General features: G+C 53.4%; 1 protein-coding gene across 1 annotated transcript in view; it reads right to left on the bottom strand.

The window, feature by feature from the left end:
- CDH22 (cadherin 22) overlaps positions 1 to 14,256 on the bottom strand; it is a gene marked incomplete at both ends in the record, with an annotated part of 70,484 nt that extends 56,228 nt beyond the window's left edge. Inside the window, 2 exons of the mRNA XM_082857299.1 lie at positions 4,183 to 4,477; positions 14,005 to 14,256. Of these exons, the coding sequence (XP_082713425.1) occupies positions 4,183 to 4,477; positions 14,005 to 14,256 (547 nt within the window). The remainder of the gene's footprint in view (positions 1 to 4,182; positions 4,478 to 14,004) is intronic.
- Between the last annotated feature and the right edge of the window lie 3,248 nt (positions 14,257 to 17,504).

Genomic DNA, 17,504 nt, shown 5'->3' on the forward strand with positions numbered 1-17,504 from the left:
AAAAAAAAAAAAAAAAAAGCAAACATTTCTAATAGCCTAGACCTACTGAATCAGAAACCCTGGGGAGGAGAAGGGAGCCATCTGTGTTTTAACAAGTCCTCCAAGTAACCTGGATGCACAATAAACTGTGAAAACCACTGTTTCACATAGCTCCTTTGTCCATTCCCTTGGTTTCTTCAGATCTTTGTTCAAGTGTTCTCTTATAAAAAAGTGTCCCTGACCCCTCTAAAAGAGCACTCCCCCAGTATAACTCCCAATCCCCTTATTCTTCACAGCACTTACACCACAGGGTGCATTTATATGTTGACTTGTTTATTTCTTTCCTATCTCTCTCCTTGCTCTAGATGTAGGCTTTCTAAGAATCCCCAATGCCTGGAACAGTGCCTGGCACAGAGTAGGCACTCAGTAAACATCTAGGCATGAATGAGCCCCCTCCGTGCTCAAAAGGGAATTTGGGGCCCAGAGAGGGGCAGGGACTTTCCCAAGGTCACGCGGGGAGCAGGGCCTCCTGGCGGTCAGATGCAGGACCCGCCTCACCGCATTAGGCTCAGCATGGCTGGCGTGCCCCTCCTCAGAAGCGTGGCTCATTGGACGCCCCCGGCACACCTCCCTTCCCTTTTAAGCTGTGAGTGGTTTAAATGGTGAGCGCTGCTGCCTTTCATGCTCCAGGCTGCGTCCCTTCTCCTTCTGATCTCGGAGCCGCCCAGACCCTGGGGCTGCTTGTCGGCCCCGCCCCGCCTAGCCCGGATCAGGAGGCTCAGTAATTGTGACCGATTTTCAAAGCCGCCTGGAGTCTCTGTAAGCACCCCGGTGTCGGATTTGCCTCCCCTTCAAAAAGTTGCTCAAATGAAACAAACTAATTTAATTTCTGCTTCCTCTTTCCCCCTCCTGGGTTCCCCTGGCTTGTCCTAGTTAAGTCCCCACTTTTTCCTGAGCAGAATGTCAGAGTCAGTGGACCAGGAGAGGAAGGTGAGGCAGGGCTGGGGTTCCTTGGGGCCGTGCTCATGAAGCTGGGAGCTGGCGCTGCCTCCCACTCTCTGGGTGACCTTGAATGAGTCCTTGCCCTTTTCTCGGTCTCACTTTCCCCACGAGTGACACAGGAACCTTGCTGCTCCAACAGCCTGGGAGCCAAGCCCAACTTGCTCAGTCATTGACTTGCTATGTGACTGTGGGTACATCTCCTCTCTCTGAGCCTTGGTGTTCCCATCTGTTCAATGGGGATGTTGACATCAGTCCTGCCACCACTCGGAGTTGAAGTGACTGAAGTGGTGATGGGCAAGCCAACATGGCGCATATGGGGCTGCACCTCCTTCTGGATCCCTCATCCCCATCCACTCTCCACCCCACAGCAGAGGGGAATTTCTAAAATGCAAGTTTGCCCATGTTACTTCCTTGCTTAAGCCTTTCCCAGGCTACGTGCTTCCCTCAAGTCCTTCGCATATGATTCCAGCTTCCTTCTCCAGCCTTATCTCTCTCGTCATCTTTCTAGCCTTTTCCATGCAGAAACACGCAGTTCAGTTTTGGGTGAAGAGAGAGAGGGCCATGTCTCCTTTGGCCAGAGTTTGAGTCCAGGAGTGAGGGCTGCTGGACCTGGGAAGTCAGGGCTTTAAGCTACTTCTCACTTGCTGTGTGACCTTGGACTCCTGCTCTGAGCCTCAGTTTCCCCACTTGCAAAATTGAGTTCTAAGTGCTCCCTGGGTCTCTGCCATGGACAACCTCCAAATTTCTCTCTCTAGCTCAGACCTTGCTGCTGAACCTGTATACTGAACTGCCTTTTCCAAGATCTCTCCTTGGCTTTCTAATAAATACTTCCAACTTAGCAAGTCTGAAACCAAACTCCTGATTTCCCTCCATCCCCCCAAAATCTGTTCCTCCCGCTGTTTCTCCCATCTCAGTAAATGGAGATTCCTTCTATATAATTGCCCAGGTCAAAATCTCGATAGTCATCGTTGAATTTTCTTTCTCTCACGCCCCACATCCAATCTATTAGCAAATGCTTTCAGCTCTACTTTTGAAATATATCCAGAAGTTGACCTCTTTTCAATACCCTTACTGGTACCACCTTGTTCCAAGCCACCATCATCTCCTGCCTAGGTAACTGCAATATCCTTCTCAATGGGCAATCTGCTTCTGCCCTTACCCCACCTTCCCATCTAATCTTCATGGAACAGCCACAGGATCCTGTTAAAATTAAGTCACATCATGTCACTCTTCTGAACAAGCCCCTCCACTGACTTCCCAGCTTGCTGAGCCTAAAAGGCAAAACCCTGACTATGACCACGTGGCTGCGTGATCTGGTCGCTTTTCTGCTTCCCCTCAGAGGGAATTCAACCTTGGGACCTTTGCATGTACTGTTCCCACTGCCTGGAATGCTGTTCCCTAGGGCCCATGCCGTCACTTCTTTCAAGTCTTTGCTTCAGTGTCATCTTCCCAGACCCATGATGTTAACGTGTTTCCTGCCTGTCTTCCTCGGCCAGAATGTCCGCTCTGTGAGAGAGCAGGGAGGCTGGTCTACCTTCTCCTCGCTGTGTCCCCAGTGCCTGTGCATATCTGTTCAATGAATGAATGAATCCGTTCAACAGACACAGAGCCTGTCACATGCACAGGCTATGGCCGTGCAGGGGCACACCTGTGCACGTGTGAGATGCGTATGCGCAGCAGGCACGTGTGCACCGTGAGTGTGTGAATGCCAGCCCACACCCACGTTCACACCCTCGCCATTCCCTGTTCTCCCACCATTCCTTCATGCTCACCATTTTCTCCGGTCCACTCCCTTCTCTTCCGTCACCGGCTGCCCACTCACTACCCACCAATCTGCCAGATCTGGTCCAATCCAGGGAAGCCAGGGCTGACTGCACTCTTCCCCCAAAACCCAAATCCCCCCAGCCTCTGCCATGTAGCTGCAGAGCTGGAAGGCCAAGTGAGAGGCAGCGCCAAGCCCTTGGCCACAGTATGTCAGTGACAGCACGTGTTCTAGGACCTAGGGCCACTGCTCCCTGTCCGGTCTGGCTTGCAGGTGACTTAGCCTAACGCGGTGGGGAAGGTGGCAGCTACTGGCTTGCCCCTCACGCCACGACTCCAGCTTCTACCAGGAGCCCTTGGCTAGGTGGGACCTTGACGGTCGTTCCACTACCTGTGGGCCCTACGGTGGGGGAAGGCAGATTCGTCCAACCTTTCCTTTCAGTGTCCCGCTGCTGTGTTTCTGAGGATGTCTGGGTCTGAAGGCTTCCTGCAGATGCGTGTTTCGGTGTGCGTCCTGCCTTTTCTATTACAACTGTGTGTGTGCGGTGCCCCTGGTGTTTGCAGCCACACCTGGGAGGGGGTGGCTGAATCTGTGTCCGGGGGCTCGGCCACCTCTGTGAGCCTGTGTCCCCAGGTGGCTGGGTCTTGGTGTACTGGGGCTTCCTGTGGGCCGTGGAGGAAGCTGTCTGGAGGTTGTCGCGTCTGGCTGTGCCCATGCCTGTCTGCGGCTACGCTCTGGTGAAGCCCGACCCCAGGATGGTAAAGATGTTTGGCTGTGGCTTTCGCCTGTGTCTAGGTAGGTGTCTATGCATAAGCTGCATCTATGTGAGGGGCTGTTTCCTGGGTGACGTTGCGTGTAGCTGTGTCTAGTGTGAGGGCATGTCTGGTTGTGTGGTGGGGTCTTGTTTCAGCTATGCCCACTCTGGTTGATTTAGGTTGTAGGTGTGCCCATGTTCGGTTGTGCCTGCATTTGTGTGGGAGTTGCAGCCAAGGGCTGTGCTGTGTCTGGGTGAGTTGAAGTCTGGGGAAGGGCCGTGTCCAGGTGGACAGCCATGCCTGTGTGTGTGACTGTCCCGATGCTGTCCACGCATGGGGCCGTGCCTGAGCCGGGCCGTGGACAGCCGAGCTTGTAAGTGGGTCTTGGCCTGTGCGATTCTGTGTGGGTGTATAAGCATGTCCAAGTACGTCTCTGTGTCTGCACGTAGGTCCATGTCCACATAGGGACTGTGCCCGTGTATGTGCCTGAGATCACGTGTGTGTCTCTGTCCAGAAGTGCAGCTGCGACTGCCCGGGACTGTGCCTGAGTCCGTGTGGGCACCTGGGCTCACACCTATACCCTGTCTCCCCTGCCCCTCCCCGCAGCAGGCTCCTTCTCACAACCTGGCAGCTCCCCTTCCCCCGTTCCCCGGCTCCCCGCGCCCCTCAGAGCGGGCAACCCACCTGTGGGTGAGAGCTCGGCCACGCTGCCAATGTAGGGGCCGTGCAGGAAGCGGGGCTCGCTGTCGTTGATGTCCTGCACCTTGATGATGAACTCCGACTCAGGCTCCAGCAGGCGGTTGGTGGCGCGGTCCCGAGCTTGAGCCCGCAGCGTGTAGAAGGTTTTCTGTTCCCGGTCCAGGCGCTCCATGGCGTGGATGTCGCCCGTCAGCTCATCAATCAGGAAGATGGTACCAGCGCCCTCGCCTGAGATGGTGTACTTGATGGCCCCGTCACCCTCGTCTGAGTCCGAGTGGATCTGGGGAGGCAGGGTGGAGGCTGGGGTGGGGGCTCCTCCTGGCGCTCCCCCTGGCCAAGTCCCACTGGGGGCCTGTGCCTAAGCACATCTCTTCTCTGACATACCCATTCTTCAGTGAAGACACTGAGGCTGGGGAAGTCGCGTCATCCCGGTCCCAGGCCTCACTGTCTGGGCTGGAGTGCTTCACTAGCCCGCCATGGCTTTTCCTGCTCCAGCCCCGCCCCTGCAATCTACCTTCCCCTCTGCAGCCAGAGCTGCCAGCCTCAGGGGCAGACCTGAACACGTCCTCCCCCGCCTGCAACTCTCCCATGGCTCCCTATCGCCCTTACAAAGAAATCAGAACCACCTCCACAGCTCTCTGCTGCTTCCTCGAGCGCCCTGTCCTTATTTCTCTGTCTACTGAAAGTCTACTCATCCTGCGAGGCTCAGTTCAGACGTCGCCTCTTCCCAAAAGCGTTTATGGATTCCCTCCCTGCCCCTACCTCCAACCCCACCGTTCCCCTCCAAGATCTTTGCAATACAGCAAGTCATCATTATCACGTTCAGCCTGTAGGACTGCTGCAGCCACGCTTCTCAAATCTCAATGTGCATGCAAATCACCCGAAGATCCTGGTAAAACAAAAAGCTGCTGGCCATGACCTCACTCTGAGTTATAGGTCCAGGATCCCTAGTCTCTGAGCCCCCTTAGGTATTTTCTTACTCATCTGGTACCTGGAGAGCCAGCCTCAGGGCTTGGCACATGCCGGGGACAGGGAGTTAAGGGACAGAGGGGGAAAGGGGATGCAAATTGGAGGAGCACCTGTTATGTGCCAGGCGGTGTACTAAGCAATTTACATACTTATCTGGTTCAGAGTTCTTTAAAAAAAAAAAAAAAAAATCCCTACTAGGGGACTTCCCTGGTGGTCCAGTGGTAAAGAATTCGCCTTCCAATGCGACGGATGCGGGTTGGATCCCTGGTGGGGGAACTAGGTTACCACATGCCGCGGGGCAGTTAAGCCCGTGCGCCACAACTACTGAGCTTGCGCGCCTCAATGAGAAAGCCCGCGGGCCGCTAACTACAGAGCCCACGTACTCTGGAACCCGCGTGCCACAGCTAGAGAGAAGCCCGCGCGCTGCAACGAAGAGCCCATGTGCCGCAACGAAAGATCCCGCATGCTGCAACTAAGACCCGACACAGCCTAAAAAATTAAATAAATAAAAACAAATAAAATAAATATTTTAAAAAATCCCTACTAGAGTAGGTTTTGCTATCGTCACTTTGCAGATTTTTTTTTTTCACTTTCCCACTGAGGATTAGAGAAATAGGATGATTTGCTCAAGGTCAGACTGCTAGAGGAACCGGCCTGGTCCACAGCCTGGGCTTTCTCACTCCATCCTCAGGCCTCCTGGGAGGAGCCCATGGCAGCAGAAGAGGCAGTCCAGCCTGGTCCAGCCTCGGCTCCAGCATCACCTCCCTGTGAGTCCTCGCACAAGTCACTGTACCTCTCTGGGCCTCAGCTGCCTCCTCTCTAACAGGTGGGTCATAATAGCACCTCCTTCTAGAGGTGCTGGAGGGGCTAATTGAGCGTAAAGTCCACGTAAAGCCCTTAGCACCTGCCTGGCACCAGGTGACACAATATGTAACGGCCAGCCCGGCAGAGGCACTGCCCATGGAGTGGTACTGCAGCAAAGCCCCTGCTGGTTCAGATGGGAACCCCTTGGATGCTGGATCACAGAGAGGTCGGAGAGGCTGAGGAGGCTGAGGCAAGGGAGAGGAAACAGACTATTTTCCACAGGTGGGGAGCTTTTTCACTACTTTAACAACTGGCACAACTATACCAGTTTGTACTAGCTGAAAATCAGCCCTGCCTGTGACATAATAAGTGTCCCATAAATGGTAGCTATCGTTATTATTATATTATTACTAAATGTTAGCTATATATAACTAGGATTTAATCCAGGCACTGTTAAGCTCCAGAACCCAGGCTGTTTTCACTGCACTGAGATCTCCTGGGCAAGGAACCAGCAGAGGGACTGTTCTCCCAAATAGAAACGCCCAAGTCCTTATCCTTCAACGTCCAAATCTCTGAGACAGCTCTGAGCAGAGGAAAACGCATCCAATGAAGCTGGTGACCTTGGGCAGGTCCCTGCTCCTCTCTAAGCTTCCGCAAAGATGGGACGTGAACAAGAAAATCCCTAAGGCTCCTTTCGGGCCAGGACAGCATGTACCCCAGCCCACTCAGCAGGATAACAGGTGCCAATGAAATCACCATGAAGAGGGATGAAAGCCCACCCCCCGCCATGCAGGAGGAGTCTGAGTATAAATTCTGCTGGTGGAACTTTGTGTCTGAAGGGTGGATTATAGAAGTGCTATTTGGAAGATTGAATGGCCCATAAACATTTTCATATTTCATTAGCCGATTAATGGGCATCTCTCTCTTTTTGGCGAGTCTGCTGATTCTCAGCAGAAATTGCAGGGAGTAAATGGAGGCGTTGGGTGGAAACTTTCCGGGTCCCTGTCCTGTTATGGATTGCCCCAATTAATGCCCATCCTGGGCTCCACTGTGAAGCCTTCTTCCTGTCCAGTTACTGTTAATAGATTTCTCATAAGTGGCTGGATTGTAAAAACCTCATAACTCAGTTTAATACCCCCAATAAAATTATCTCAAGACATCAGCCCTGAATCACCGGCAGTGCTGGGGATGAGGAGACCTGTCTCTCCTGTTTGCTGTTTATGCTCTTCCTCCACCTTTGCCCAGGGGAGCTGGGGACAGGAGAGGGCAAACGTGTCCCCTTTTAGGGTGCCTCCACCCACTTCCCAATCAGACCTGTTGCGAGCTTTTATTTAATCAGTAAACATTCCCAAAGAGTGTGGGAGAGTAGATACCATTTGGGGGAATGCTTAACACCTGTAATCTTATTAGTCTTCGTCACCGCCCTATGAAACATTATTATTATTCCCATTTCTCAGATGAGGAAACTGAGGCACAGGGAGGGGAGGTCATTTGCTTTGTCACCCAGCTAAGTGCAGGAAGCCAATCTCCTGATCCCACGGCTCACTAATGTTGTGATCAACCTGCACGGCTTGTTAATTTTACCCCTCTGGGTCTGTTTTTCCATCTGAGATATCAGATCAAGTCCTACCTCGCACAGGTGTGGTGAAGATGAAACGTGAGCATGTTGGTAATGACCTACACACTCTGTAAGTGGCTGTCTCCTTCCCTTTCTGTCTCCATCATGTCCCTGCTGCCCTTGACATTTTATCTCAGACCCTGGCCAGGGATCACCTACCATTGAGGATGGGGGAGGAGGGGGTGGAACCCAGTAGTGATGTCACTGATACTCTTCCGTGAAGCACGACACAGAGCTCACAGTGGGGTGCAGTGGCTACTCTCTGGGGACTGCAGAGTCCGAACAGGGCTGGTTGGCCTGTGGAGAAGCTAAGAGCTCAGAGCTGCAGAGTTGGGCTGGGTTGGGGCTGTTCGCCCCACCTGCCTGGGTCCTGGCTCTGGAGTGGAGGAGAAGCGCCTGTGGTTCTACTCCAGGAGGGTATTTCTCAAGAATCTCAGCTATGAGGCTGGAGGACGGTGCTCTTATTTACCGAGCGTCTACTATGTGCCGGATTGCAGGCCTCTGCAGAAATCTAATTTAACTTTGTGGCATATGTAAATATCTCCCCATTTTCCAGGTGAACAGACTGAGATGGGCTTAGTTCTGTTTGATTCCAAAGCGCAGGTTAGTCCCTCTGCAGCCTTTGGAACCTGGTTAGTCAGTCCACTTACAACGTCTCTGGCTAAAGAAGCGGGAGAAAGGAAGATGGAGTAGGCTACAGGGCATTCACGGCTGGGGGAGAGGCCTGTACCACCCTGTACCCGCAGGCCATGGTTATCGGCGGCCTTTTCAATCTGAGCCTCTATTTTATGAATTTTATCATTTGGAAAAGGACTTCACGACACAGATCAGGAGAGGTGATGGGCCTTGTATTCAGGAATGGCCGGGTGCCAGCGTCAGCTTTGTCACCCACTTGTTGCCTGGCCCTGAGCAAGAGACTACCCTCCTCTGAGCCTCAGTTTTCTCATCTATAAATGAAATGGATAATGCTTCCCCATAGAGTCCAAAGATTCATCAGATAATATGTGGGAGCTCCTGGCACACAGTAAGTGCTCAGTGAAGATGAGTTTTCTCTCCTTTCCTGGCACCTGGTCTCAGAAGAGATTGAGGGTCATCTAGTTCATTCCCCCATCTCCTGACACAAGAACCATAGGCTCAAATCCTGACCCACTGGAGACACAGGGGTCATCATGCAATATCTTCTTGTCTTTTAAACTCAGCTTGTTTCCTCCTTCAGGCAGCCCTCCCAGATGCCTTCCCATTTGCCCTCCCGCTGCTCTGTACCCCTGTCCCATGCACACTCCCCTCTGCTCCACACTCCCCTGTAACACCTTCGTGTTGCAATCTGTCTCCTCAGCTGTCATGGGGCTCAGGGGCAGGGACTAACTTTGATTTGTCTTTGTCTGAACTCCCCACGCCTGGCACACGCTAGCTGTCCTGACAATGCATGCAGAGAAAATACAGGGGGAGTGGGACAGGTGAGTGTGAGTGTGTGTGTGTGTGTATGTGTGTGTGAGATGGTGAGCTCCCTGAGGATCAAGCATATGGCTGTTCATTGCTCCCTGGTCCCCAGGATAGGCCACAGCACCAAACATTGAATACATGAATAATGAAATATACAACTGTCATTAGAATTCTCCAACTGTCTGCTGGGATTTCTGGAGGATCCAGTCACTCTGTTAAATCCCAGGTGCACCTGAGCTAGACTAGGAAGGTCAGTCACTGGGTACACTTCTAGACCCCCTACTGTTACCTCCTTGATAGCTCATAATGATCTTGGGACTCAGAGATTATCCTCTCCCCACTGTACAGTTTGACAAGCTGAGGCTCAGAGAGGGCCCATATCATACTTAAAGCCACACAGCTAACAAGAGGCAGCCCGAGGCCTGTCTGGCTCCACATCCTCAGTTCTTTGCATCGAGTGTAGACGGCCCCTGAGGGAATTCCCCCTCCCTAAGCCCCAGCCCTGGATCATAAACAACATGAAAAACACCAGAGTGATGGCTTCTCATCCTGGGGGGCTGAAAAAATGGGATTTACGAGGCCATTAATTACTTCCTCCTAATTAAATCAAAATTAAATGCGAGCAGAGGTACGTTTTCCTTATTAAAGACAATTAAACGGACAGTGCGGCTACACAAATAAAACGAGTCCAGGATTTAAACGGAAAGCAAATCAAATAAAAAGCCTCCCCTGGAACGAGGGGTTTGTTCATGTCTGTGCTACTCGTAAACCAGGAGTTCATCAATTTTCTTTAAATATTAGCAACTTAATTAAATCTGCTCTCCTCCTCACCTTAATCCTGCCGTATATCTAAAATAGATCTCACCGCCCACAGGAGTTGGTCATAAGTGCTGACCCCATAATTCTCTCTTTAAAAAAAAAATAGAAATTAAAAATCCTACAAAATCCACATCCAGCTGACAGAAGCCTCGGGGGAAATTACAGTTCGGAAAAGGGATTAGTCCAAGTACCCAGATTATATGGAAATGTTGGTAGGTTGCTTTGAGGGTGGGTGTTGTGAGAAGGTGAGGGGAAGAGGTGAGCCAGGCTGCCGGGGGTGGGGAGTAGGGGGGGCAGGACAGCAGAGGGAGCGGTTGGTGTGGGGCCCTGGTGACAGCGACCGGGGTCAGTGGTTCCTGCAGGTGCTGACAGGAGCCTGGCGGTGAGTGATGGAGGAGGCAGTTGTAAAATAGGTTACCGTTGGGTGCCCAGGGTTCACTCAGCTGATGGTGCTGTTGCTAAGCTACCTTTGGAATTCGGCAAGGACAGATGCTCCCTATGGCTCCCTGGGGCGGGGGACGGGAAGCAGTGAATTAACTGAAACCGTGGAGAAGTCCTTTTTCCCTGAAGAGCGAGAGAGCACGGTATGAGTGTGTGTGTGCATGCATGCACACGACCACTTGAACAAATGTGGGACTTGGCTGGAAAGGGGACAGGTGGTTTTTTTAAAAGGCTGAGCTCATATTCCTAGAGCGAGGGGTGGGCTGGCAACCACGTCCCCCTACTTTGTGGTGAGAAACTAGGACATCAGGTTGCCCAGAAGGCTTTCGGAATTGGGGGCAGGGGTTCATAATATCTATGCATACTCTAGGTGGTGGAAATAACAGGTGAGACCCATCATAATAAAAGCTAATACTTACTGAGCACATACCAGGTGCTCTCCAGGTTCCTGACATACGCTAACTCATTGAATCCTCACCGCAACTCTTTGAGGAGGTGCCAGGTATAGCCTCACTCAGCAGATAAAGAAACTAAGGCACAGAGAGGTTAAATAATGTGCCAAGGTCAGAGAGGGAATCAGCAGCAGAGCTGGGATTTGAGCCCTGGCAGTCTGGCTCTGGTTGGCCTCTCTGAACCACACACTATACCATCTTTCACAAGAAAGGGTGCTTTGGGCACATGTTTGCAAAGAGATGGAAACTTCTCTGTCCTTCCTGCATGGTGTGCTTTTCTGTAGGTGGCCTTGAGAGTAAGCAAGGAGGGGCTCTGGGTGAAGATGATGGAGGGGGAAGATAACGTAGTCATGACAGCAGTGGGGATGCTGCGAGAGGCTGCTGTGAAGAGAAGACCCCCAGGGCTGGGCACAGTGTTTGGCTCATAGAAGATGCTTAATATAGGACGGTACTGTACAGCACAGGTAACTCTACTCAATAATCGGTAATGATCTATATGGGAAAAGAATCTAAAAAAGAGTGGATATATGTATATGTATAACTGACTCACTTTGCTGTATAGCTGTACAACATTGTGAATCAACTATACTCCAATAAAAATTAAAAAAAAAATTGCACTGGGCCCAGACCCGGTGTCAGGAGAGCCTTGTCTCTTGGGGTTGGTTCTACCACCGTGCTGGTCTCACCCCATCTCTGTTAATCCAAACTCTCTGGAAAGCTAACTGGCCTTGTCATGATATTCTCTGCCTCTAGCCTCAGCTTCCCCATCTTCTAAGGCAGGGACTTACTAGGGTCCCCCCATCGCCGACAGACTGTGGTTCAAGGCAATAGGGGTGGCGTTTGACTCATGACGATAATGGCTAGGTGGATGCAGGTTGCAAGTGGTGAATCAGCGGCTGGTTTCTCTCATCTTTTCAGGAGGTGAGCGGCTGAGGAAGCCTTCTCAGAGCCCCAGCTTCCGGGTAGACAAGCGGGCTGAGGTGCCTGAGACCACCACAGCTGACATTCAGGGAGATGTGTCAGAGTCCTTCCCTGACTTTCTGGGGCTTCCTGGACCAAAATCTCTCTCCCAGGCCTGGAGGTCTTGGAGATGTTTGGAGAATCAGAACACAGGTGCCAATCCTGGCTAAGCCACTTGCCCACTGTCTGCCTGCCCTCTCTGCGCCTCCAGTTCCTTGCCCACAAAAGGGAACGATTTCTACCTTGCAGTTTAAGGGTTAAGTGCTTCACGTGGGAATAATGAGAAAACAACAATAAACAAACAACCAGGCCACAGGCCGAACACTTTCTGTGCTCAGTTTTCTTCTGTAATCCTTTCAACAACCCTCGGAAGTGGGCTCCCCTAGCCCCACTTTTACAGACGAAGAGACTGAGGTCCAGAGAGGTGAAGTAACTTGTTTCAGGCAATACGGTTAATGGGTTGGTTGGCAGAACCGGGCCTCGAGCTCAGGCGTGTCTGGCTCCAAAGTCTGCATCCCTAGCTACCTCACCATTAGCTACTGCCCAGCTGGCACTGGTTCCTCCTTCCCCCTCCCCTCACCCCATTCTACCAGCCCCACCATCTCACCGCCCTGGCTGGGAGTCAGGAGTCCTAGGCTCTGCCACTAGTTTGCTGGGTGACCTTGAGCAGAGACATGAACCTCTCTGTGCTCTGTCAAATCTTCACTTTGCTCTGTTGTGGGGATCAACTTCAGCCACATGTATGGAGGGGAGAGTAGCCAAGGACCAGGGATGACTGTATCTAGACCAGTGAGAATCTGGGTTTCCTGCAAGACAAACCCACAAGGTTTACATCAAACTTTCCTCTCCTCCTTGTCGAGGGTCCTGAGTCATGAGCCTTGAACTGAGCAGCCTGGTCAGCCTCCCAATTCTCAGACTCATTTAAGCACACAGGAAATTCCACAGTTGGTCCCCCCTCACCTCTGCTGACCAAAACTTCCTGGAAAGCTGACTGGCCTCGGCAGAAGCCAGAGAACTGTCCCTGGGCACTGTGCTGCTTTTCCTACCCTATAAACACCCTCCACCTCAACATCTCAACTGCGGACAAGTCTCTGAAAAAGCCAGGTTCCGTCAGGCCTCCATGTCTTTTGATAGGCTATGCCCTCTTCTCCATCAGCCTAAACTCCTACTCATACATCAAAACCCAGCTCAGGCATTTAGAAAACACTTCCATGAAGCCAGCCAACACATACCACTTATTAAATGCCTACTCAGTGCCAGGTGCTGACCTGTGAAGCTTTTTATGTACCAGGGTGTCTCCAGCCTCGCACCCATGAGGGGCTCAGGGATTAAATGGATGAACAAAAGTCCTTCTCAGCTCCTATACTCTTAGGGCACAGATCTTCTGCCACGTTAAGCAACATTTACTCAGAGAGTTTGAGAAAGCAGCTTTCATTCCTTCCTTCATTCATTCAATGAACAATTTGTGAGCAATGGCACTAGGGATTTTATGGTGAGCAAAACACACAATCTAATAGGAAAGACATGCATTAATTGCATAATCAAACAAACACACGCATAGTTAAGCGTTATGAAGGAAAGATACCAGGACCTAGGAGGGCACATAACAGGGAGGGACGGCCACATGCAGAGGGGTCTGTCCCAGCCTGGTGTGGTCAGGGGCAGCTTCTTTCAGGAAGTGGCATTTGAGCAGAGGCCTGAGTGTGAGATAAAGTAAGCAGCAGAAGTAGTAGAACGGAGCAGGAGAGAGCAGTTGAGGGAGGCAAACAATCTAGATAAGGGGGGACGGGGCTGGCAGGAGCCTGTGGGAGCATCGGAGGGACCATCAGAAGGGCATCAGAAGGGTGTGTGGTCGGAAACTCAGAGCGAGCATGGCAGCAGATGAGGCTGGAGGAGGAGCCGGTCTTGGCAAGCGGCGGGAGGGAATCTGGATTTGACCTCAAGTGCATGGGAAGCTACTGAAGAATTTTAAACACAGTGGGGACAGTTTGTGTGTGACATGATCAGATGTGCAAACTCGTTTCTCCATTCTAGATGCATCTAGCGACAAGATGGACTGGGTTTCCCTCCCTACTAGTACTCTTTGCTCTAAGATGCAGAAGGAAGAGGGACTAGAGAAGGATGCGTAGTAGTAATGGGAGCAGAGTGATGACCCTATTGTCTGCTCCTGACCAGGGGCAGCCGGGAGGAGGCAGCAGGGACTGGGATTTAGCGGGGGAGGGGAACTGGGGTCCCTTGCGTCTACCAGCGGGCGTCTCCGGGGTCCCGGGCGCGGGACAGCGGTGCGGGGTCCCACTTTACCTTGCCCACGTACAGGGGCTCGGTGCCCGTGTACTCCTCCACCACGAAGAACTGGTTCCACACCCAGCCGCGCTTCACGCGGCCCGCGCCCGGCGCGCCGTTCTGCGCAGCCCCGGACGCCGAGGGCGCAGGCGTGCCCGCCGCCCACAGGGGTCCCGGCGGCGGCGGCGGCATCAGCAGCAGCAGCAGCAGCATCGCGGGCGACAGCGCCGCTCCTACCCGGAGCCCCCGACCGTCGGGCCGCGGCCTCATGCTTGGCCTGCGAGGGGCCCGGGCCCAGGAGCATGGACGGGAGGTACCAGGGCGTCGCCGCTTGGTGGCAGGACGGAGCGGCGCCGCGTCACATGGTGGCCTTAGCGCGGCCGCCGGGGCGCCGCCCCCGACGGGGCACCCGGACAGGCCCGCGGCCCTGAACGCCGCCCAGCCCTGGAGGCGCCCGGCTGGAGGGGGAGGGGGCGCGGCCGCACCCGGGGCATGGACGGCCCCCCGGGGTCCCCGCCCGCGCCCCCCTGGCGCCGCCGCGGCCGGATCACCAGGCAGCGCCTTGGCAGCTCCGGAGTCTGGGGTGCGCCATGGTCCCTGAGCACAGGGGTCCTTCGGGGACGAGAGGCCGTCCGGGCCAGGAGCCTGCGAGAAAAACAAGAAAACATCAGAGGAGGCTCTCTGCGGGGACAGGGCAGGTTGGGTCCACCTTTTTGTCCTTTAGGTACTAATTAGACACCTACCATGTGCCTGGCACTGTGCAGCGTGGGGCAAACAAGACAGAGTGGTTCCCGCCTCCTTGGCCCACGGCTTAGTAGCCCTGCCCCTCCCCCTCCTCCAGCCCTGGCTGCTTCCTTTCCACTCCCGTCGCACACCTCTCCTCTCCCCCGCTCTCCCAGCACGCCCCCTTTCCTCACAGCCCCCGCATCCAGCCCTTTCTTGATGGTTCTGGGCCAGCCCGGGTGCCCACAGGGGCAGGGACCTTATGAGCTGCTTTCCCTGCCCCCTGGCTGACAATCTCTCCAGCCCGGCCGACCCCATAGAAAACCCCCATCCTAGAGAGGAAGCTGTCCCTTCCAGAAGGGGTCTTCAAGAGCTCCCAGGACCCAGGCCTCCTGGGGGCACAGAGTCCAGCACGCAGCCCACCACCCACCACTCCTGCCTCCCCACAGCAGCACAGAGAGCTCATTCCATCCAAACCAGGGACCCAGAGAAGGCCCACTGACCTCATGTGAGTCCCTGCACACTCCCTTTCACGGGTGGGGCACCTGAGTCCCAGAGGGCCTTGCTTGGAGGCTCCCTGTGTGGCTTTGGGCAGGGTCACATCCCCTCTGAGCTTGCCTTTGGTGTCTCCACACTCCCCAGAAAAACCTTCCTTTCCCAAAGTCTGGAAGACACTTCCCCTTCCTGGACCGGCACTGCCTCCCCAGATCAATCCATCTCTCATTCCCTCCCTCCATCAGATTCTGCTTTCAGCAAGAAAGGATCTGAGGGACTAACTCCTACTCAAGCCATAATGATGAATAATGGCTTAATGTGGGTGTTTACAGGGGACAGCAATGCTGCTTTCATGGAGGAGTTTCAGGCACGGAGAAGCATTAGCGGAGGTGAGGGGCTCAGTCCCCCCTTTTCCTCTCCCCAAGCTCAGTTCAGTTCAACAACTCCATTCCGCTGAGCTTCGACTCTGTGCCAGGTTTGGGCTGGATGCTAAGATAAAGATTAAATAAGCTCACAGTTTAGTGGGGTGAGAGACAAGACCCCCAGTAACGAACGACCTAAATGCCAGGTTGTTTGCGATCAGAGCTGTAAAAGGGTGTGCAACCTGACACCTGTGGGCCTCAGGGAAGGGAGTGGGCACAGCTGTCTGGAAGTGGCAGGTGGGTGGGAGGGCATCAGGGCTGCTTTTCTTGGAGGAGGGGGCATCTGATCGGTGAGAAGAAAGGGATGGGCATTTTGACAGAGGAGTATGCAGCCAGGCTAAGGGGGATCTGGCTAGTTTGGGGAACCAGGTTGGAAACATGAGGTGTGTGGCTAAGCAGAGAATCTGTGAGGGTCTGACCTGGCCCCAGCCAGGTCCTCCTGTGGACAAAGGAAGTGGTTGGACTCTTTGGGGCAGAAGACATGTTGATCACTTCCTGTGACCCAGGACCACAGCAGGTGATTCTCCTACCTTTAACTCAGTAACTCACATGAGTCACAACAACTGTGAAAGTTGGTGTCTTATACCCATTTTGCAGATGCTTGACTCCCCAGTGCTCTTTCCCACTGTCAGCTCCAGAATTTCTTTATGGAAGGGGTTCCAGGGTAGGGAGTCATCTGTTGGGAGGTGCGGGTGACGGTGAGGGCGTTAAAACTGCATTTCAGGGCAATGAGAATAAGAAAACATCAACGGTTCATAGGGAAGAGCAGAGGGGAGGAGTCCTGAGCCAGCCCTTTCCCTGTAGGACCCACCCTGAATTAACGGACATCAGGAAGGCCCACGACCCTGCTGTGAGCATCCGCAGCTCCCCTGTCCCACCCCCTCCTCGCCCACTCCATGGGGTCTAGGGATGAAGGCGCCACCCAGGGATGTGGGTGGACCTTCCCCCACCCAAGCGGCCCCCTCTCCGCAATCCCTGAGCTGTGCTGCCGCCTCTGGGGATCCAGCGTTGATTCCCCACGTTATGGCCTGGGCTGGTTGTAACGAGGCTGGAGTCATGGGTGAGAAGGAGGTGCCGCTCCGAAGCCTTCATTTCCTGGAGCTTATGACTTCCATGCGTGCTGCAGGAACTGGTCCCCAGGCTCCATCAGGCAGTTTCAGGGCCCATCACAGCCTTGCAGGGACGCAGAGGGGAGGGGCTGGTGGGAGGGAGGGTTTGGGGGAGGCTGGGGCCATTTCTGGGGAGGCCTGGCGCAGGAAGTGGGAACAAGGGGAGATTCCCCCAATGTTTGCAGGCACCCTCTTGTGGCTCTTTCTCCCTCCCTCTCTCCCTCCTTTCCTTGATTTCTTTCTTTATAACACCTTTTACAAGAGGGGGACATACTAAGATTCAGTCATTCATTCGTTCATCATACATTAGCATCTACTGCAACTAGGGAGACAGAAATGCACTTCATTTATTCATTCAACACACTTGAAAAACAGTTTCTCTGCGTGAGACAGCAAGATGCAATCAGCTGCTCAGCTATACGACAGGGGAGAGATGCATTTCTCCTGGTTATTCATTTACTCTTTCTACAAATATTTACCCGTGCCTCCCTGATGCCAGCCCCTGTGCACTGGAGACAAAGCAATAAAAAGTCCCGGCTCTCATGGAGCTGACCTTCTGGTAACAAAGGAATGAAATCTACAATATAGTTTTGGAGATTGATAAGAGGGAATATAAAGCAGGAAAGAGGGAGGAAGAGGATGATGGAAGGACCGGGGTGTGTGTTATAGACAGGGCATCAGGGAGGATCTCTCAGAGGAAGGGACATTGGCTGATCTGGAAGAATGAGAAGCAGCAGGGTACAGCAAGGTTCAATGCAGAGGGAACAAC

The sequence above is a fragment of the Leucopleurus acutus genome (assembly GCF_964270905.1).
Source record: "Leucopleurus acutus genome assembly, chromosome: 16".
Classification (NCBI taxonomy): Eukaryota; Metazoa; Chordata; class Mammalia; order Artiodactyla; family Delphinidae; genus Leucopleurus; species Leucopleurus acutus.